Source organism: Melitaea cinxia, chromosome 17 (assembly GCF_905220565.1).
Source record: "Melitaea cinxia chromosome 17, ilMelCinx1.1, whole genome shotgun sequence".
Classification (NCBI taxonomy): domain Eukaryota; kingdom Metazoa; phylum Arthropoda; class Insecta; order Lepidoptera; family Nymphalidae; genus Melitaea; species Melitaea cinxia.
The window spans coordinates 10,537,985-10,561,374 of record NC_059410.1 but is presented as its reverse complement, the minus strand read 5'-3'; the positions used below and the strand labels follow the sequence as shown (position 1 = coordinate 10,561,374).

Genomic DNA, 23,390 nt, shown 5'->3' with positions numbered 1-23,390 from the left:
CGGAATAGAAGAGCAAGAAGATAGTAACTCCGATCTTATGGACGTCGTCTTAAAAACTCTTAATGTTATGACCAAGGCTGCTAATATAGAGAATTTTGACAAATGGGAAATAAGCGAGGCCTACAGGCTAGGAAGAAAAGACAACAAGAAAAAAAGACCTATACTAATAAAACTTACCTTGGCTTGGAGGAGACTTGCAATTCTACAGAACAATAAACATTTTCCAGAAAATATGTACGCCACAGAAGACTTTCCAAAGGATATACTGCAGGTTAGGAAGGAGTTAAAAGACAAGCAACAAGAAGAGATAAAGAAAGGGAACTTGGCTATCATCCGATATGATAAACTCATAATTAAGAAAAACAACCAAAGGAAAACTCATGACAAACGGAAGCGTTCGCCTACAAAAACACCAGAAAACACACGCACTAATAGAGAGAGGGTCAGCCAAATCGCCCCAAACAAAGTAAATAAAATAAACAAACTCGAGTCTACAAGTCGTTCCAGAACAAACTCACTATCTGAAATGCAAACTCCAAAAAACTAAAACTCGCCTCCATAAACCGGATGAATACAACTAAAGACACAACATATAAACCAACAAAATATCCCAATCCGGCTGATCCCCGTGGGATATTAGATCAAACACACTTTCATTACGAACAGATGAAAGACTCCTTGAACTAGAAACAGCTTTAGAAAATATCAAATGGGACATCCTTGGTCTGAGCGAAGTGAGACGACTGGGTAATCAAATCGAAGAACATGATGACTACGTCTTATATTATATAGGTGAAACAAAGGGACAATACGGGGTAGGATTCATGGTAAAAAAACACCTGAAGAAACAAATAATTGAATTCATAGGTATATCCGAAAGAATTGCTGTACTAAACATAAAATTAAATGGATATAAAGATGAATGGTCCATTGTGCAAATTTACGCCCCGACTGAATCAGCAGAAGAAAAAACGAAAGACGAATTCTACGATCTATTAGCAACAACATTAGAGACAACCTATAAGAATATCATCGTGATGGGTGATTTTAATGGGAAAATAGGCAAAAGGAAACAAGGTGAAGAATCGATCATAGGAAAATACGGCATAGGCAAAAGAAATAAAAATGGTGAGAGAGTCATAAACATGGCCCTCCAAAACAATGTAACCATATTGAACAGCCTCTTTAAGAAAAAATCATCCAGGAAATGGACATGGATGTCACCTGATGGAAGATATCACAACGAGATAGACTTTATAATGAGCAACCAACCTAGATTATTCCGAAATGTCGATGTAATAAACAACTTCAACTACAACACAAACCATCGCATGGTTAGAGCAACATTATTCCAAAAACAACAAAAGAAACAGAGAAAGTTCTTTAACTTATTTGCAGCAGCCACAAAAATACACGAAACGACACGTAAAAAAGAAACCGCCAATCAAACAAATGAGACGCAAGAAATCTACAACTCAGAGATAAGTGACATGTATAGATCAGGGACGGAGGCAAAACCAAAGAGGAACACACTAACACCTAAGACACTCGACCTCATCAGTGAAAGAAAGCAACTACTTAAGAACAGGAAAGATAGAGCAGTGCTACAAAAAATAACAGATCTCAGCAAAGAAATTAGTCGCAATATAAAACAGGATAGGTCGTGCAGAAGATTCAAATGTATGATACACCACATTAACAAAACAGGAGGTATAAACAAGGCGTTGAAAGAATTAAGAGAAGAAACACTTTGGATTCCAAAAATAAAAGATAATAAAAACAAACATGAAACAAGGAGACAGTCTATTCTAGAACTTGCAACAGAATATTATCAAAAACTGTATTCATCTAAAAATACCCCGGAAATGAACGTAGACATCGAAGGTGACCCTGAAGAAATACCCCAAATTCTAGAAAGAGAAGTTCAGTACGCAATAATGTCACAGAAAAACGAGAAGGCCCCAGGAACTGACAACATAACCAACGAGATGATGAAAGCGAATCTGCCAAAAACAATAACTAGACTGACCAACTTATTCAACCTTATCCTAGACACTGAAAATATACCAATGCAATGGACAACAAGCTCTATAATTCTTATTCACAAGAAAGGAGATAGAGCAGAAATAAACAACTATCGCCCTATAAGCTTAATGTCGAACATATACAAAGTGTTCTCAAAAATAATACTTAAACGCATTACTAAAACCTTGGACGAATCACAACCACGAGAACAGGCTGGCTTTAGAGCGAGTTGTTCCACAATTGATCATATACATGTACTAAGACAGCTCATAGAAAAATGTCAAGAGTATAATGGACCACTGTATATGGCATTTGTGGATTATAACAAGGCATTTGACTCCGTAGAACACCATTGCATATGGGAAGCTCTAAAAACTCAAGGAGTTGATAATAAATATATAAGGCTTATAAAAAATGTATACTCAAACAGTATAGGAAGAATAAAGCTAGAAACAGAAGGGAAGATGTTCCCTATACGCAGAGGCGTGAGACAGGGAGACCCACTCTCACCAAAGCTTTTCTCGTCTGTATTAGAGGAGGTCTTCAGGAAGCTAGAATGGGACCATTTTGGAATTAACATCAGTGGAACGTACTTGAACCACCTAAGATTCGCTGATGACATAGTACTCATAAGTGATAACCCAGAAAATCTGCAGACCATGCTCCGAGATCTGGCCCAAGAGAGTAAAAAGGTGGGACTAACAATGAATAAAACAAAGACCAAAATAATATCAAATAGATCCCGAATAAACATCAAAATAGAGGAGGAAGAAATAGAATATGTAAATTCCTATATTTACTTGGGCCAAATTATTGCATTTAACGACCAAATGGACTCTGAGATAGAAAGACGGATTGCCAACTCTTGGAAGAGATTCTGGACCTTGAAAGAAGTGTTGAAAGGCAAACAGTATAACATGGCCATAAAAAGAAAAATATACAACATCTGTATACTACCAATACTCACTTACGGGTGCCAAACATGGGCAACAACACAAAAACAAGGCCAAAAACTCGTTACTTGTCAGAGGGCTATGGAACGAAGCATAATGGGTTACACTAAACGAGATCACAAAAGGGCGGAGGATATAAGAAAAACAACAAAGGTGGAAGATGTCATATTAAAAACAAAAACCCTGAAATGGAGGTGGGTAGGCCACATGCTCAGAGACACTGGAGATAAATGGACGAGGGATGTGTCCCTGTGGACCCCTCGATTTCACACCAGAAGAAAGAGAGGAAGACAAAGGAAGCGATGGTCAGACGAGATCAGAAGGGTTGCAGGCCCATTATGGCAGAGGACTGCATTGTCCCGAGAGAAGTGGAAGGAGTTGGAGGAGGCCTTTGTGTCCCAAAGACACGCGGATATACGTTAGCATGTACCCTTTTTGTAATATTGTCGATCAACATAAATTGTAAAAAACATTGTTAACTATATCCGCAATAAAGGTTTAATAATAATAATAATAAGATAAATAAATTTCTAAAATAAAAGTAGCCAGCGTTTCAGAGATTAGCCGGAACAAACAGTCAGACAGACAGACAAAAATTGTCATCGTCATTACAGCCTATTCAGTCCACTGCTGGACATAGGCCTCCACAAGTTTACGCCAAAAATAACGTGAACTCATGTGTTTTGCCCATAGTCACCACGCTGGGCAGGCGGGTTGGTGACCGCAGTACTGGCTTTGTCACACCGAAGACGCTGCTGCCCGTTTTCGGCCTGTGTATTTCAAAGCCAGCAGTTGGATGGTTATCCCGCCACCGGTCGGCTTTTTAAGTTCCAAGATGGTAGTGAAACTGTGATATCCCTTAGTCGCCTCTTACGACACCCACAGGAAGAGAGGGGGTGGCTAAATTCTTTAGTACCGTAGCCACACAGACAAAAATTGTAAAAAGTATTATTTTGGTATATGTATCGTGTGTATCCATATGCATTTAGTAAAAAGCGGTTATTTTAATATAACAAATAGACACTCCAATTTTATTTATTTGTATAGATTATTATTGCTCTACTACGAGCCATACGATTCATCGTCCTGATATTTAATTTTTTTTTATTTTCTTTATCTTAGATGATTCGTATATCTTTTCAGCTGTTGAAGAACAATTCCAACCTATATTTAGTTTCTAAAAACGTTACTTGCAATCAATTCTTATCTTTTTTTACCAAAATCATGGCATCCAATCCATCCAAATGTAATCCAAATCATAAAATCACGGCACGCAAAAAAAATCTGTAAATTTTTTAATTACATTACTTTGCTTTGCCTTTTTTTCGGTTATTTCTAATAAAATTGCAATATGGGTTAGGAATACCAACATTATTTCGTCAACCAATACATATTAACCAACACGAACATTCTAAGGAAAAAAATCTTATTTGTAATATCCAATACAATATATATTATACATTTTTCGGCTTTTCAATTTTAAATAATAATATAAAAAAACTAAGTGACCCGATTCAAATTGAAAGAAAACGAAGTTTAATACAATTACTATGTAAACTTAATCAAGCTTAAATAAATTGCACGTGTAAATCACAAACGTTACGAATTTAACGAACAGTCGACCAAACAAATCAAACAATGGCGGAAACAAAACAATTGTTTTCGAATATGAGTACACATCGGTCTATTTTCATATTTCAATAAAACAGTCGACAAATGTTTTTCATCTTCTTTCATCAAAATCTGTTTATAACTTCTTGGTATGCGTAATAAAATTATAAAATATTAAATGGTATCAAAATCGAACTATTTTTATTTTCCGTATACACACACAGCAGCCTTTCGTAGTCCGCTACTGGACATAGGCCTACACAAGTTCACGCCAAAAATGGCGTAAACTCATGTGCTTTGTCCATAGTCACCACGCATTTTCCGTATATTAAAATAAAAATTGTCGAGTAAACTATAAACTGTAAACTATACAAATTTGCGTACTTAAAATAGAAATATTATTAATTAGTAAAGACCGTAAGCTAGCAAATATTACGCTACGATATATGAAGAGGAGAAAATCATATATATATCTTTTATTCTTAAAATAATTTAAATACAAGCTTAATATTGTTTTAAAGTGAAATGGTTTTACATTGTTTAAAAAAATACACAACCTTTGACCATCAGAATCGAACCCTTATCTCTGGAACATCCATATCATTTAAATAATATAACAATCTTTGTATATCCGATATTTTACAATACTGAAGCCATACAGGAGGCGCGGGCGTTGTTCCTGTTGTACTCGTAAGTAACACCAATATCATAAATTTTCAAGACATGAGAACAAGGAAGTTACCAATTAAGCAAATTAGAATGATTCCTCAAGTTGTCGCTTTCCTGGACCGTGAAAACCAATGAAATCGCCCACAACATTGTGAACTTGATTGTTGATGATCAGTGTAATTGAACAATGGCCGCCTGTTATTTACACGATTGTACCAATTAATACGCCAGTAATTACTCTTATAATTGAGATGGATCTGCGTTATCGTTCTACACACATGCATAATTAGAATGAAAATTGAATGAAATCTTGTACCCCGAATACAAAGAGTTCATTGAAAATGTAAAACATCCTAGTGACTTAATTGTAAAACAAATTTAGTTCTCATATTTACAGTTGCTCAAAACCTATCCCTAAAACTTTACTATATGGAACCATTATAGTCATCTGAAACTATCTACTCGAAACATTATAATGGCTACAATACTGGTAGAAACCAGACTAAGAACTTATTATTCGTGTTAATCGATCGTAAAAATTAATTTTGGGGTTCAATATTGGTACAACTGGTAGCTTCATATCACACTGGTACATCTGACTCGTAGTTCGATAGTTTACTATCATTAAAATATAATCATCATCATCATCATCATTACAGCCTATACAGTCCACTGCTGGACATAGGCCTCCACAAGTTTACGCCAAAAATAACGTGAACTCATGTGCTTTGCCCATAGTCACCACGCTGGGCAGGCGGGTTGATGACCGCAGTACTGGCTTTGTTGCACCGAAGACGCTGCTGCCCGTCTTCGGCCTGTGTATTTCAAAGCCAGCAGTTTGATGGTTATCCCGCCACCGGTCGGCTTTTTAAGTTCCAAGTTGGTAGCAAAAGTACTAAGTTATTCCTTAGTCGCCTCTTACGACACCCACAGAAAGAGAGGGGGTGGCTATATTCTTGAGTACCGTAGCCACACAGTACAAATATATGATGATCATTAAATAATGATCATCATATATATTAATACGCTAAGGTTAATGTTTGCCTCCCGAGGAAGGAGGAGGTTCTCAATTCGACTGTACTTTTTTTTATGTATGTTACATCAGAACTTTTGACCGTGTGGACCGGTTTCGACAATTTTTTTTAACCGAAAGGTGGTGTGTGCCAATTGGTCCCATTTAAATTTATTTGAGATCTAACAACTACTTTTCGAGTTATATCTAACAATGCGTTTTTACTTGACGCTTTTTTCGTCGACCTACGTTGTATTATACCGCACAACTTTCTACTGGATATACCGATTTTGATAATTCTTTTTTTGTTAGAAAGGAGATATCCCTAGTTTAGTACTATGATAAGGAAACCAGGATCTGATGATGGAATCTCAGAGAAATCGAGGGAAACTCTTGAAAATCCGCAATAACTTTTTACTGGGTGTACCGATTTTGATAATTCTTTTTTTGTTGGAAAGAAGATATCCCTAGTTTAGTACCATGATAAGGAAACCAGGATCTAATGATAAGATCCCAGAGAAATCGAGGGAAACTCTTAAAAATCCGCAATAACTTTTTACTGGGTGGTTTTTACCGATTTTAATAATTTTTAATTTAATCGAAAGCTGATGTTTGTCATGTGGTCACATATAAATTTTATTGAGATCTGATAACTACTTTTTGAGTAATCTTTGATAACGCGTAGTTACTTGACTATTTTTTCGTCGATCTACGCTGTATTACTCGTCGATGTAATTGAAGTCGGTTTTTTTTCGTTTGCGAGCAAACACAATTATTAGAAAAAAACTCACAATTACTCCATATAAATTATTTATCATTTACAGAAAAACGCTACTAATAAGTAATGCAAACTACTGTGTCTGATTGGAGAATGGATGCCTGGAATAAGATAGGACTTTGAGACTTAGCATGTCAAAACCGAACGTAATTGTAGGAATCGTGCCTCGAATTGCACACGAGCTTAAAATGAAGCTAGCTCTACAATACCTTTTCGAGATAACTGTGCCTTCTATTGCACACAGATAAGGAAACTCACATAGGTTGGTTTTCATCTCGCTACAATTATAAAATTTGAAGATACATATAACGAAAAAGGTTAAGCAAATCTTTAGAAACATCTTTAGCACAGCCAAATTCCAAAACCAAATATTTTAACAATGCAACACATATTCATTTTAAATAAAAATTGAACATTAAAAAGTAAGAAATATTAGCTAATTGCAACTTTTTTGTTATAATTTTCGATTTAAACAAGCCCCGCAAACATCAAGTGAATATCCAATTACTCTTCTACTAACTAAAACTGTTTCCAACTTACCGTAACCAAGTTTGTACGACTAGAACGTTAAAACTGTTGGGCGAATTTACTAGAGCGGTACTCGAATTAATTGGGTCCTAAGGCAATAAATAAATTTGCAAAGTACGACTCAAAGTCAAAGACTGTTACGTAAAACAGCCATTACAAGCTCAACAAAATGACGTGACATTGTACCTAATTAAAAAATCCAGTTTTGTGGCATTAAAAATTATTAAACTCGAAGTACACATATGTTTCCGTGTTTCCATACTAAATAACCAATTAAAAACTAGTGACCCGCCCCGCCTTCGCACGGTTGTAAAAACTATCAGTGTTCCTCTACTATATTATGCATGTATTATACATATAAACCTTCCTCTGGAAACACTCTATTTACTAAAGAAAACCGCATCAAAACCGTAGCCTAGTTTTAATGATCTAAGCATACAGACAGCGGGAAGCTTTGTTTCATACTATGTAATGATAAACGATTACATTCAATTAAAAATTAAAAAAGAGCAATGTACTTCTAATTCACATTGATGTAAGTAAATTTGTGGAAACTCTAAACTTTATATCAACTTTTCATACTAATTTGTTTACCCTTATAAAAAGAAAACGTTGTTTTAGTTTTATTCTAGTATTTAATAAAGTACAATTTATGTAAAGAATACTCTAGGCCACAATGAATTGAAACAATAACAATGGTACCATCATCAAAGCACAATAAAAATAACAATTGTGTTTGCAGGCAAACGAAGAAAAACCGACTTCAATTATATCGACAAGTAATAGAACGTAGGTAGACGAAAAAATAGTCAAGTAAATACGCATTATCAAAAATTACTCCAAAAGTTGTAATCAGATCTCGATGAAATTTAAATGTGACCACATGATAAATATCGGCTTTCGATTAAATTAAAAATCATTAAAATCGGTAGGTACACGTAGTAAAAAGTTATGCGGATTTTCGAGAGTTTTTCTCGATTTCTCTGGGATCCCATCCTCAGATCCTGGTTTCCTTATCATGATACCAAACTAGGAATATCTCCTTTCCAACAAAAAAGAATAATCAAAATCGGTTCATAAACGACGGAGTTATCCCCGAACATACATAATATATATATATATATATATATATATATATATATATATATATATATATATATATATATATATATATATATGGTCGAATTGATTAACCTCCTCCTTTTTTGAAGTCGGTTAAAAAACTGGCAAAATATGAAACTAACTTTAAGAATCTAAACAAACGCCTTTACACGACCAACGTCTACATTCATGTTATGCATTACTTGTTACTTTGCGACCTAAATGCCTGCCTAATTAAAAGCATATATCAAATGCTTGAAATGCCACTGAGTATCTGTCCCCTTTTGACATACCTACGTATATAAATAGAAACTTTACATAAAAATAGGATATATTTTGTGGTCTAGGTGAAGTCGCGTTGACATTATTTTTGTTTTCTCAACAAGTGAGCACGATGATAATACGGAAATATTTAGTTTCTAAAATCGTAGTAAAGACAACTGTAGTCGATATTAAGAAATAATAATAAAAGTAATGTATCTACAAAACGACTTCGTTACGTTTTCACTACAATTGCTTAAAGAGTAATAAATTCAGTTAGAGGCAATGTATCATGGTGAAACCGGCACCAGATTTGAAGTTAGACCTCCAGAATAACAAATGTAAAAACTTCATCCAATTGGTAAAACAAAAAATAAAAATGTTAAAACTCCTTGTAATTGTTTCGACAGTTCCTATTCTTACCCGTAAAACTTTTAACAAAATTAAAATGCATAAAATATTTTAAAAGATTATAATAACAAAATAATGCTTTAATACTTTTTTAATTACACAAAAGTAATATCATAATTATGTACCAACCTTCTACATAAATAAGTTAAGTAAAACACACTTAAATTAAATTTTAGGTAGGAAATATACTGGCATTATAATAATCAAAACCGAGTATTTTATAAACGTGAATCATATAATGTTATTGATTTAAAACTGACAAGCATAGTCATGACGATGCTTATAATTTCCTTTAACATAATTAAGTATTGATTTAGGTATATTAAGTTCAGTCACTCGATCAGTTCATCCTATTGCAGTCCACTGCTATATAGGCCTCCCCAAGTTTGCGCTAGACATCCTGATTTCCCGCAATCCTCATCCAGTCTACACCGCCAATCTTAAGTAGATCATCATTCAGGTATATTTTCAAATAATTATTACCAATAACATATAAATATATAATAAATATTTTATATATAAATATTTTAATGAATATATTATTATTATTATTATATATGAATATTTTAATGAATACATTAAGTATGCACGTTAACTAGCTACTTCCGGTTTTGCACGTTTTACTTTCGTTCACGTAGAAATTTGAGATAACAAGTATCCTTTATGTTTGGTCTGGATCTCCAGCAACTATCACATACTTAGTAGTTTTTTGCGTCAAATAATAAACTATACGTTAATTCTTATAAACTTTCGCTATGTAACAAATGATAGGAATAGTACAGTACATATATGAAATAATTAATTTATTTCAAAAATATTAAATTAAACCCTATTGGAACGAAGTTCCTTACGGCAGGCTTGACATTTGGCTAGGCGACCAAACTGAAAAAAATATGAAAGTACAACCGTAAGAAAAATATATAACGGAAGTGACGTAATATCAGTCACACGGCTGTATAATATGACGTTTGTAAAACTAAAATATTACTAGTAAACTTTTTTTTTAAATTATTTATGTAATTTTATACTGTCGAAAAAATAAATTAAGACACGTTTTTTATTTCACTCAACAGTTTGAATTATTATTATTATTATTTTCTTTGATTTATTTTATTTTACGGTATTTGTTATTTTCTAAAATACTAAATTTCCTAAATACTTTTATGTACTTAATTAAAAACCAATCAACAACATTAAAAAAAAATCAAGAACTAAAAAATATATATAAAATTCAATTTTTTTTTTCAAATTGTGTTGCCTCTATAGGTAGGTACTATCCGAAGGAACTTCGTTTTATATATTTGAACCGACATCAACGATATAATTATTAGGGTCATAAAAATAAATATACAAACTCATTCATACTGATGTGTTTAATATTTTATAACATATTCACATATTAAATAAAACTAAGAAAAATATACGTATAAAATATTAACTAAAAGTACATTTGTAACGTAAATTTTCAAATATAGCTATATATAAAGCTAAGATAAATGTTTACACTTTTACAGTTAACAATGAACAGCAGCGGTTGCTTTAAATTTAGTCAGTTGTAGACTTTAATTACTAATTGAAAGGAAAAAAATGTCAGTCGATGGTTGATAGCTGGGCCAGGCAGCCGTTTGGCGGCCACGACTCGCAGCTCGCAGTACATGGTGTTAAAGCTCAGTGCATATTATTTTCGGGGCCGCTGTAGCATGCGTGCACGTTGAGTTCGGTCAATTGTATCGCGATATGTGCGTCGACCGGTCGCGTACGCCTCTCCCGCCCGCCGCTCGCGCCGCTCTCATCACAACACAAAAATGACGCTGTCACCAATCACGAGCTGACGTTCGCGTTGCAATTCAAAACTTTCAATATGTGCTGTGCGGGATTCACAAACTACTTGTTCCACAAACTAAGGAAGTACACATGTGGACTGACCAGCCCCGAAAGTGAGTAAGCTGACGATCTTGGTCGATTTGTCGTTCGCTAGTTAATTTGTATATTGTAACACAATTTAAGTACAGTATTGTCGATGTCTATTTATAACTGGAAACCTTCGAACTGGAAGCGTATGAATGTTTGAAGCTAATTTAGTTCGTTAACAACAATATGAATGAGATTTATAGATTGTCCTGCAGCGGACGGGACTGATTGAAAGCGTACCTACTCCGGCGAACGTTCATTGCAACTTTCTAGAAATGTTTTTTATGGATATGTGACACTTATTTAGAACTATATCTAAATTATAAAACTAATTAATATGTTCGCTAATACTTAAATGATTTAATCAAATACTAATGCGTACAGCAACTGCTATAGTTGTGTTGTAATCTATATTTAATACAAAGTTACGTTCATGCCTTATTTTACCGCGTAAACGATTATAATTATAATGTTATAAATAATGCACGTTCTGTTTACAATACCGATAAAATATTCCCATTTATACATATACCTATAAAGAAAATTAACTTAATTTTAACATACGTGAAGACAATTTTTTTGAAATTGTCTCGTAGAAAATTTTAAGCTTTTATGTAATAACATACACCAACAATAAGCATTTAAAAATAACATAAATATCAATATATTTATAAATAACAATATAATTGTGGTATATGTTATTTCCAAGTTACACAACAATAATTTGTTAATGATGATATAATAAACAGAATAGAGGAAATATCCGGTTATAAAATTTTAATGAGTTTTTATACGTCTTCAAATATTAATTACAATGAAATATTGTATGGAGTAACAATAGTATTACAAACCTTTATTTATATCAATAAAATGAAAAAACAGTACTACATGTTAAAAATATATTTTTTGATTGGTTTTTGTATAGATATTCTTCGGTTTTGAACTTAAGTAGGTAAATTGAAATTGCTATTTTACTGGATACCGATAAGGGTATCATAATATTTTATCTATTGAATACTACCTTAAATGGCAAATTGCTTTATCAGCAGCCAGTGACAGAGGCCCTTAAGAATTTGAAATCATAGAATGAATCATAAAAAAGCACCTATAGGCAGATGTACTTTATGGTTACATACAGAACATTTAAAATTAACTGTATTCCATAAACCTCGTACTATAAACCTTAGACGAGTATGTACTGGTTTATGCCAATTATAGTCAATTATTTCCATTAACTACACACATCAACTCATATGGTAACTTCAAATACAAAAGTTTTTTTAAAACATATTTTCCTTAATAATTATTTGAATATAAAATAGTACGATTTTAATAAAAATATAATTTATTTCAGATTAATTTATAATCTAATTAATCTTTCTCGTAATACTTTTATGAGTAGCTAGCTCCTTGACCGTACGTAAAAAAAGCCTTACTTTTTTACTAGTATAATGTTTAATGACAACGGAATAAGTTACTATACCTACTAAACTTGACTTATAAATGTATACTCAATTCATTTTATTTAATCTTCCTCGTTGCACATAAAACTAATGCATAAAATTAAGAATGGCAGTGCTTTTATTTTAAAAATTATCAAAATGTTATGGTCATAATTATGTAACATGTTTAAATTTATCGAAAATTAAATAAAAAAGAAAACATTATAAGTCTTTTAATAAACAAGCTAGCTTTGTAATGTTTAAACATTACAAAGCTAGTTTGACATTCTTAATCAATACTTATTCGATGTCATAAAATTGCATGAACTTTGGAAACCTTAATTACTATTTTTACACTTAAAAACTATTAGTCGAAGTGAGTGAGTGTCTTAAATGAACATTAAATTAATTTAGTTAATGTACCAATTTTCACGTAACTATTTCTTGTAATGTCCTTTTTTGTACAATCATATAAAAATGGTTATTACGTGTATATTGTAACTAACTTTATTTAATAAGTGTTACGTATATTTTATGTCAAATCGCAATAGTTGAAGTAATTCTAAAACAACTATTTAAAGCCCATAAATCACAAACTGAATTAATATCAATTTATTCGATGTCAATTTTTATTTTCAATTGGACAAATAAATCGTGACGGCCTTGACACAGCGGCCAAACATTATCCTTTTGCCACAATTGCCCGGTAATTGTCTGGGACGTCTTATGTTCTATTCTGAGATATAATTTGCACTGGCTGTCGAATTGCACCTTAACTGATGCTGGGGTTTAATGCTATTACCTCATACACTAGATGATGTCGTCTCTAAGCTGATATAATGATATGTAGTTCCATTATGCAGTATAATTATTATTATTCTACTAAAATGTTTGCGAAAATTTGTGAGATTGTATGATTTGTTAATCTTCCGCGCAATTATTACAAAATCGATTGCAATGGAACTTGATAGAGCTTGATAGGAGATCCAGAATAACAGATAGACTACTTTTTATACCGGCATTCCCATGTAATACAAAATTACGCAGGTAAAACCGTGGTACGCAATTATTACAGATATACATATGTTGACTATATGACACGTGGTTTTTGTCTTGCATCGTAACAGTACAATAACTAACGTCATCTATAAATATTATGTATAGTAGATCAGATCAGTTTGTCAGGAGATCAGTTTGCACAGTCAAAAAAAAAACGGGAAATCAAATTTCAGTCCCGGCTCTTTCGGTACCTACTTTTCGCGATATTTATTTTAATTACACAATTCTTACTAAGACGAACTAGAAATGCAGACTTAGTATCCACGTGATGAGATTAAGAACATTTCCTGAAGATAAGGCTATATCGCTGCTGCTGGTAACAACATGACGGTGGAACAATGTCAACGAGCTTTTCAGAAATGAGGGGTTCCCGAGCATACTCTTTCGAAAGCAAATTTATTCTGCGCTCGTTAAGAAAACTGGTTACCAGAGTGTATGATAACTTTGGAGATATCGTACGATGATTTCTATGTCAAAAGACCTTATACCAGATCCGGTCAAAGAACTTTCAGACATTAATGCCGAGTGCCATACCTTCTCCGCTACCTTTAACAGCTATTGCTCAACGGCATCAGTCACAATTAAACCCTACGGTACTACATCAATAAGAAGAATTATTATCAAAGTCAATTCAGGAGCTTAAGCTTTTATCATCATGGCCGGAAAACCATTTGACCTCTAGACTTCTTGACATAAAAATAATAAAGAGAGAGAACGACTAGCGCTTTACTTAAAACTCATTTCACGCATCGAGTGTCTGAGTATGATTGGAGGTACATTTCCCTCATTGTCAATAATTTAATTCAACGCAGAAGTTGAAAATTATCATATTGCTCTGTTTTTTGTGGCTTCTGGTTCATGCCATGAAGTTAGTGAGGACTGGCAGAGGTTATTCTCTACTGCTCTGGCAAAACACCAAAAGGCACAGGTTCCACTTGGAAGGCCAAATAGCCTCATGACATATCTGCATATATATGTGTCTTTAAATTTTATCCCAACAGTTCACTTAGAGGTAACATTACTTACTTTTTACTTTTTAGAATAATTTTCTTCAAGATAACAGGTCGCTTGTAATCAGTGCCACTGGCCTAAAAAGATGAACATGGACAATTCGCGACAGTGGGTGTGCCTAATTTCTGACTTATTTATTACTACTAAACATGAGAATAAAAAAATAAGAAAATATTGATGTGAAGACCGAGATAAATTCTGTTTAATCGTTAAGACAAAGTGTCGAAAATCCCGGTTCTTAAAACGCAGACTGGTTCTTCTAACCCTAATAAATGTGTAATCAGATCCATGGACTCGAAGCGTGTTTGACATATAATTACCACTACGTAAAATATACACTGATTCAACAAAGCGTTTGAAGTTCTGTGATGGAATTTTATACCACAGTTTCAAGCTTGTTATATATACTTATATGCTGCAACCATTTTCGGTATACGACATTGTTAAATTATATATGAACAAAATTACAATTAGCCAATATTTACATAGCTAAGCTTTTATTGAAAAAAAATATATATATAAATCAGTAGGCCGCGTTACAGCGCTTCTTAGTTCAAAATCGTAGAGAAATTAAAATTATAACCATATAACATTCTTCCACTTTCAAATTGACAAAATAAATAAATAAAACCACTTATAGGCATAATAAAAATATATAGGTTATAATATACTTTTCTGTAGATTTTCAACATTAGTTTCGTGATCTTACACACAAGTAAAAGAATCAATGTATGGGCTCCTTCTCGTTACGTTTACCACTTAAAATTAACGTGTACAATAGGCGGATTTATATTTGACTGACGTGTCTGTGATATTATTAAAATTATGAAAATAGTTTTAACATATTTTTTACTTTCATCTTTTTAATAAATTTTACTACCTACCGTTAAGACTTTTGGTACTTTGGAATAAAATTTATTCCTTATAGCTTTTTGTTTGAAGCTTCGCATGGTAACGATTCTAACTGAGGTAGTAAAAAGCAAGTGAACTTTTTAAAACAGACTCATGCCCACAAAACTAATATTGAAATTGAAGCAAAATACTGACTATATGCTATGAAAATAACATTCTTTAAATAATTTTAACAGAATGTAAGGATATTAATACTTATTATGTATAAAAGATATCATAAATAATAAAAAGCTATAAATATTAGATCCCAGTAAATTTACCTCAGCTCAATAACGTGAGATCTTTGCTATGGAAAACTATATTTACAAATTAATATTATCAATATATTATGACATTGTGAATAAAACAACAAATGCAATACCTAACTTAAGTCGATAACATCAACCAATTAAACAATGGATATATAAATGACATTAATATTATAAAAATATCATTTCTGTTTTAGCCAAAACTTAAGCCACATCTCATAGTCAAAATATAGTCATTTAAAAGTAATAAATTGCAGTGTGTAATTGTGTGTATAAAAATCTAATCCCTTGTGTTACGTCTGTGTTTTTTGTTTGTGAAATCGGGATTGCATGTCGGCTACAAAAATCTAACCTATATGTAAATAAAACTAATCAAAACGGCTTCATTAAAAGGAAAATCTAAATTAAGAAATCCATCGAAAATGCCGAAGGGTAAGTACCTATGTACGTAGAAGTTCTACTACTACTACTACTACGTAGAAGTTCTTGGAGGATAAATAATATAGGGTAAAACTAGAATAGATGCCGCAATAGGATGATTGCTCATAAAAAAATGTTAGTTTAATATACTGGTTCTTTAAGAGTGCATCTATGTGTAAATAGTAGTTCTTTTGTTTTAATTTACTTAAAAAATACAAGGGAATCTATCCCTATCATAATGGAATGTTGCACAATTTTTTAGGTATATATGTATACACATGTGTATGTTTTTTAGGTATATATGTGTACAAATGTAGTAAGTGAACTATATTTTTATATTATTTATAGTATTTTCTTTTATTTTATATGTATTTACGTATATTTATAATTGGACTCGATACTGGTCTATCCATTACTATATTATATGTTCCACTGAAATTCTCCAAAATTAAGATGCTTTTTCAAAAAATGGAGCATCTATCCTGGTTTTACCCTATTAGTGTTAAATCTTCTCTTGTGTAAAGCGATTACATTTAAAAATGATGTCTTTTTAGATCAAAAGGTTTTCATATATCGAAAATATACAAAACTAAATATTTTGTAGGGATTTTAAATTAAAATTAAAATTATCGCATGCCAAACTATTGACATCAGTTTTTGCTATATATTTATTTTTCTTATAATTCATACGGTTAACTTACCAATCGTATCGAATGACGGAAAATAACCAAGAAATCAAGAAAACTGTGCAAGACGATAACATTGGAATTTTAATTTCTGCGTCTTCTTACTGAGATTCATTTCGCAAAATCCTCATTATGTAGATATGGAGTTAATTAAGAGCTACTTCTTATCAAAATAATTATAATAAGTTTACAAAACAAAAAATACACTCGCGTGCAACTGAATCGACTCAAGCCCTATATTGGTATAAAAGTTCGATTTTTAGGAAAATGGCTTATCCGATTTTCTTGTTTTTTTTATTGTTTGAAAGCCTAATCTTTTCTCTTAAAAAAATGCTATCCTAATGATAAAAATCGGTTGAGTATTTATTGATAAAATTTAATTTGACAGAAGTGCATAAAAATGAAGAAAAATGAAAACAACAACATAATGAATAAAAAAAATGTTTTTGATAAAAGTAAAGAAAATTTAAATTTTCAATGCTTTGTATTGCCTCCCCTAGCTTTTATAACGGCTTGCATGCGATTTTTCATTGATTTTATCAATTTTTTGATAAAATCTTGAGGTATCGTATTCCATTCTTCCTCTAGCGCAGTTTTGAGCTCGACGATGCTCGATGGAGCCGTATCTCTAGCTCGCACCCTCCGTTTGAGCTCGTCCCATAAATGCTCAATGCAATTCAGATCAGGAGTGAGGGCTGGCCACATCATCGTCTCAATTTGCACCTCTTGAAGAAACTGGCGAGTAACACTTGCTGTATGGCACCGAGCATTATCATGCATCAATAGAAAATCTTCTCCTATGTACCCTGCATAAGGTACAACATGATCGAGGAGAATGATTTTCACGTACTTTTGAGCTGTTAGACCACCACTCCGACCACCATCAGGCACGAAAACAAGCTCGGTCTTCCCTTCGTATGATATTCCAGCCCACATCATGACTGAACCACCGCTATATGATACTGTTACAGCGAAACAGCATTACGAGAACCGATCTCCTGGACGCCTGTATACTCGGTCTCTTCTGTCGTACCCATGGAGACACATTCTGCTCTCTTCAGTGAACAGAATGGAGCTCCATTGCTCAATAGTCCAATTGAGGTGTTCACGAGCAAATTGAAGTCAGGCTTGACGGTGAGCTGCGGTCAGTTTCGGGCCTCTGGCTGACTGTTTAGGAGTTAAATTGGCTTTCTTCAGGCGTCTTCTAACTGTTCACTGACTAACAGCCACTCCTCGAACCCTACTGAGCCCCTGTTGCACATCAACGCCCATGAGATGATGATTTCTCAACGAAGTTGAGGCAATAAAGCGGTCGTCTGTCTCAGATGTGTTCCGGAGTCTATTGGTTTGTGATCTCCGAACGAAGCCACCAGTCTCTTGAAACCTTCTGTATACTTGTGAAATAGCTTATTGGCTTATGTTAAGTTCACGAGCGACTTGCCGTTGGTTATGGCCCGCTTGCAACAAAGCTACAACTTGGGCCGCTGCTTCTGAGGTAGTGTCCATTGGATCGCGATTAAAATACTGGGAGCTTAAGGAGATTTGTACCTGCCAACATCTGACGAGTGACTAATAAGAAATATGGGTCACGTGAGCTTTTATACATCATTTAGTCTCGCAACTCGTGGGTACCGCAACGAGTAATTTCTGTAACGCTCATGTTTGACCGTATTTATTTACAAAGTTTTGTCATTGTTTATTTGAAAATTGCTATTTTTTAGAAAAAAATATATATGTCTTTCGAATAAAAAAACTTTTACAAAAATCGGATAAGCCATTTTCCGAAAAATCAAACTTATATACCAATATACGGCTTGAGTCGATTCAGTTGCACGCGAGTGTAGTACGATGTGTACATAATACAGAATGAAAAGTACTTATTTCTAAAAATATATATATACATATTTTGATAATAATTGGTAGTCCGATTACTAAAATGTGATTCATTAAAATAATTTTTTACATTTAAAATCGCGTGGCAGAATTTCGTGACATCATCACGATTAAACTACATTACTGTCGATTTCAAGGCCGAAAAATAATGCATTGTGACAATAATTGTACTATACATAGGGAACATTACATTTAGCTAAATCGAGAGTTACCGAGTTTATGTATACACAAAAATCAATAAATTTCTTGAAAAAATAATTATTTGTAATTACCTACGTAAAAATATTCGAATAAATTACTAAATTACATCCCAAGAGTTCCATTTGCGTTCGACCAAATTGTCCTTTATAGGAGTTTTAATTACAGTACAGCATTTGTCTAAATTAATATCCGGACTGTACCATCTGACACTTTCAATATAATCCTTTTTGAGATCACCGGGCGACCGATTTTGCACAAAAGGAATAAATGTTTTCAAAATCAAATTCGATTTAGAAGAACACGTGTATTTCTCTGCGTTAAACAAAACGGTTATTTTACTGTAACACTTATGAAACACGTGTCCGTAGACTTAAAATAGAAGAGATATTTTTGTCTAGATTTACAAATTTTTAGATATTTACCAGTAACTAGTACGTAAGTTCATAAAGGTAATGTATACTTTTGAACTTGTAGCAATTCTGCTATTAAGATGGTATATCGCATCGAGACGCTTGATTGGCGATCTCGTGTTTCAGTGTTGTCGCCACTTAAATCAATGAAGTGCCATTGGCTCATTGTTTAATCGTCTGTTTTATCAGCTGTAAGTGGTCACATTCACGATGTTGCGATCGAGACTGACACAAGTTCAAATGGTATTCATATTTAGAACATTTAACATGTTTAAAGCTTTTGAATTTTAACGTATTATAATGTATAGATTATTTTATTTTACAATTTTATAGTCGCGGATATATAATGTTAATTATACAGAATTTTTGCGAATAAGGAAATGAATCCATCAACAAAATAAACACAAGTAGCTAAGCATTATAATTGCGTTTTAAGATTCAAATGTCCTTAATGTCTCGAAATTACATAATTACCTACTCACTGCTTATTGTATAATATATGCTTCTCAATGAATCATGAAACTTAAGCTACAACATTTTTTTTATTGCTTACTAGGTGACATTCCCGGTTACACTTTCTACAATTTAATAGTTTATATTGATTTTTTCCATATTAATAATCATAACACTTAAAACTTCTTAAACTTAATATTGATAAACTCTAAAATTAGGTTACAGAATGATTTTCAAATAAACATACAAACTCCAAAGTTTCGTTACTTTTAGATGAAATCACATTTTTAAGATTAAGTATATTAACAACTCTATTTACATATAAGCATTTAAAAGTATATTATTTACTATTTAGTTAGCATTAAGATAACAATATAATCTTGTATCCGGAACAAGGGAGTTATTGTATATCGATCGACAGGTAAAACGATATAAACAGGAAACGTTTTGTGTTAAACACTGTGCAAGCGCATACATACGAAAGAACAATAACCATTTGCCTTGATAGCCGCTCCTCGAGCACTATTGTAGTACGGTGCTAGTCGGACTTCGATTAAGCAGGGCTGCCACTATCTGGATTTCAAAAGCTAAAATTAAGCTTCCAATAAAAGCTTCATTTAGGTCTCAAAACTGTTTTTAAAGAAAAGAATCAAGATCACAAAAATATTTCTGATTAATTTTATATTTCTACCTACGTTGTTTTAAATAATATTTATCGTGATTACTACTTGACTACATTACATACATTGAGTTACTTAGATTATATATTTTATTAATTTAATTAAATTTTCTTTGACACAAATATTAGCGGCGTTTTACTTAAATATGTTTTAAAAAATTCTCAGAAGCCTCTTCAAACTAGGACAAATCTAGGGAAATTCGGACAGCTGCTGGTAGCCCTAGGTACAGTTCAACTATGTATTGTTGGGACTAACGTTGAATTCAATTTCGATAGAGGCTGATAACGCTCAGTTATGTGTATTGAAGCTACACTACTGCATATTGCCTTTTTGATGCAGAAACTAAGTACATAAAGACTAGCGTTTAGTGATGCGAGAAATTTAGATGCTTGATAAAATTATAGCGTTCATTCTAATTTTATCAAGTAATTTAAATTCGAAGGTATTTTAGGCTTTATGATTAGCAAATTAATACTGAACGACCCTCAGTGCGCCTATCTGTTTAGTTTTAACTATAAGGTTAATGGTTTCTTTGTGTACATTCTATATTATTGCAAGTGACGCTTGTGAGTAATTATAATTACCTTAATACATTCGCTTTATCTAAACGGTCCAATTATATATATAAGAAAAATAATCGGCGGAAAATTCTGTGTATTTAAGTTTTTAAACGTGCAGGAAAACAATAACCGTATGACTAATCACACGGCAATTATTTATTTACAACAATAACTCAAGACTCTCTTAACAATATTTCGCCATAAAAATGTTTATAGTTCTATTACGCATAAACTGAAATGCATATGACTCGAAGTTGAAGATGACTATATTTTTCAGCTTTAAAGCTTCACAATGAACTATTACGTATTAAAAGGGAAAAGTAAAAGACAAATGATTGTAAAATTAGCAAGAACAGTAAATATCGGCCACTCTCGAACTTTCATTTGTCTCTTACGTCGCTACTTGCCTATTACTGACACATGCGGTTAGCTGATACATGCGGCTAGTTATTACTAACTTTCTCGTCTTGCTTGCCTTAGGTCTACAACTTTACCGTCAGTCTTAATTATTGTGTATTAATTCATGTAATTTGATTTAATAATTTATATCAGTGCGTATTGTACATCATAACCTGTTTTTTAGAGCCTGCTATTAACAAAAATGTATCATTAAATTAACATTAGCTAATTTAATAATATTAAATTGCGCTTTTATATTAATGGTATTTAGTAAATGTTGGTGTCTTTGTACTCTATATAAAGCTGCAAAAAGAAATTTGACTATGTATATCATGTTTCAGGCGACGCCGATATGTCGCTGAAGCAGGGCAGCGGCACCGGCAAGGTCCACTTCGGTGGTTTGGACGATGTGTCCCTGTACGGCACACCCGTGGAGCCAGCGCCCCCGGCCCCCGACGCCAAGCAGGGTTTCCTGCGCAACCAGCTGCAGGCCCTCTTCCAGCCCACCGACAACAAATTAGCCATGAAGCTCTTCGGTTCAAAAAAGGCTCTAATGAAGGAGCGCATCAGGCAGAAGGCGGCAGGACATTGGGTCATCCATCCATGTAGTAGTTTTAGGTAAGTTAATTCAAATTCCTTAAACATAACACAAACATATACAATAAACTTTATTTCATGTTTGATCAACTGAAATATGTTTAAATAAAAACTTATGATATTCTAAAAAAATAACATTTTTATGGCAATTTTTTAATGGTACACAGTTTAAGATCCCACCACAATGTTGCCATAGTTTTCTTTCACGTAAAATGTCACAATTTCGAAGTATTAACGCAAGCAATAAAAGTTAGAATTGCATCAATGTTCGCTGCACTTTCAGCGTCAGTGGTCGTAAACTCCTCAAATAAAAGTTCCGCAAATACCTTTTTAAGGAAACGGGGGTAAATAAATAAGACGTTTCTACTTTAGTTACTCTATAAAACAAGTTCATATACACTAATTCAAGCGGACGGAAATACGAGTGAATGCTATCAATTCCTAAATGTCATAAATGACAAAGCAATAATGCCCAAGAATTTGAGCATGAGATTGAGACAGATTATGCGGGATGCCATTACTCTTAGTCAGATTTCACAGTAGAATAAAGCCCTACTGCGATGCTAAGAAAGATACAGATTCGATTTTTAAAATGCACTCCAAGAAATATTTAAGATCTCTTGCAATTCAAAAAATTCATTATTTTCCTAAATACCTTCACAAAACCAAGGCCGAATAAGATTAGTGAAAAATTTTCTGCGAGTATTTCCGCGAATAAAATGTTAAACATTTAAAACTGCCTCTTTTCAATTTGTTCATTGCGATTTTACCCGAAAGACTTATAAAAACTCAAATCTTATTAAGTACCACTTTCATAGTTAATTTTCTTATAAAGGCTTTATCTACGTATTTTTATTAATTTAAAAAAAACGTTATGCCTATTTCATTTTTATGAAAAATGTGGTTTATCTCACGTTTTTCATTTATTTATGGCACAAACGAAGCAGGCCCTCGTTCGTCTATTTATACGTAAATTCTTTTGAACAAGTTAGACTATAGTATTATACTTAAAAATATATAATTAAGCTTAACAAAAAATTCTATCCACGAATAAAATACACTGAAATATGGATGTTTGATGCTCTTTCATACAAACACTACTAAGCTTATTGCCATAAAACTGAATCAATATATAGATAATATATAAAATATATAGAAC

At 32.9% G+C, this 23,390-nt stretch overlaps 1 protein-coding gene across 1 annotated transcript in view; it reads left to right on the top strand.

The window, feature by feature from the left end:
- The first annotated feature begins 21,975 nt into the window (after positions 1 to 21,975).
- Positions 21,976 to 23,390, top strand: part of LOC123661635 (potassium/sodium hyperpolarization-activated cyclic nucleotide-gated channel 2) — a 56,515-nt gene continuing 55,100 nt past the window's right edge. The window contains exon 1 of the mRNA XM_045596588.1: positions 21,976 to 22,252. Coding sequence (XP_045452544.1) covers positions 21,987 to 22,252 — 266 coding nt within the window. The 5' untranslated portion in view covers positions 21,976 to 21,986. The remainder of the gene's footprint in view (positions 22,253 to 23,390) is intronic.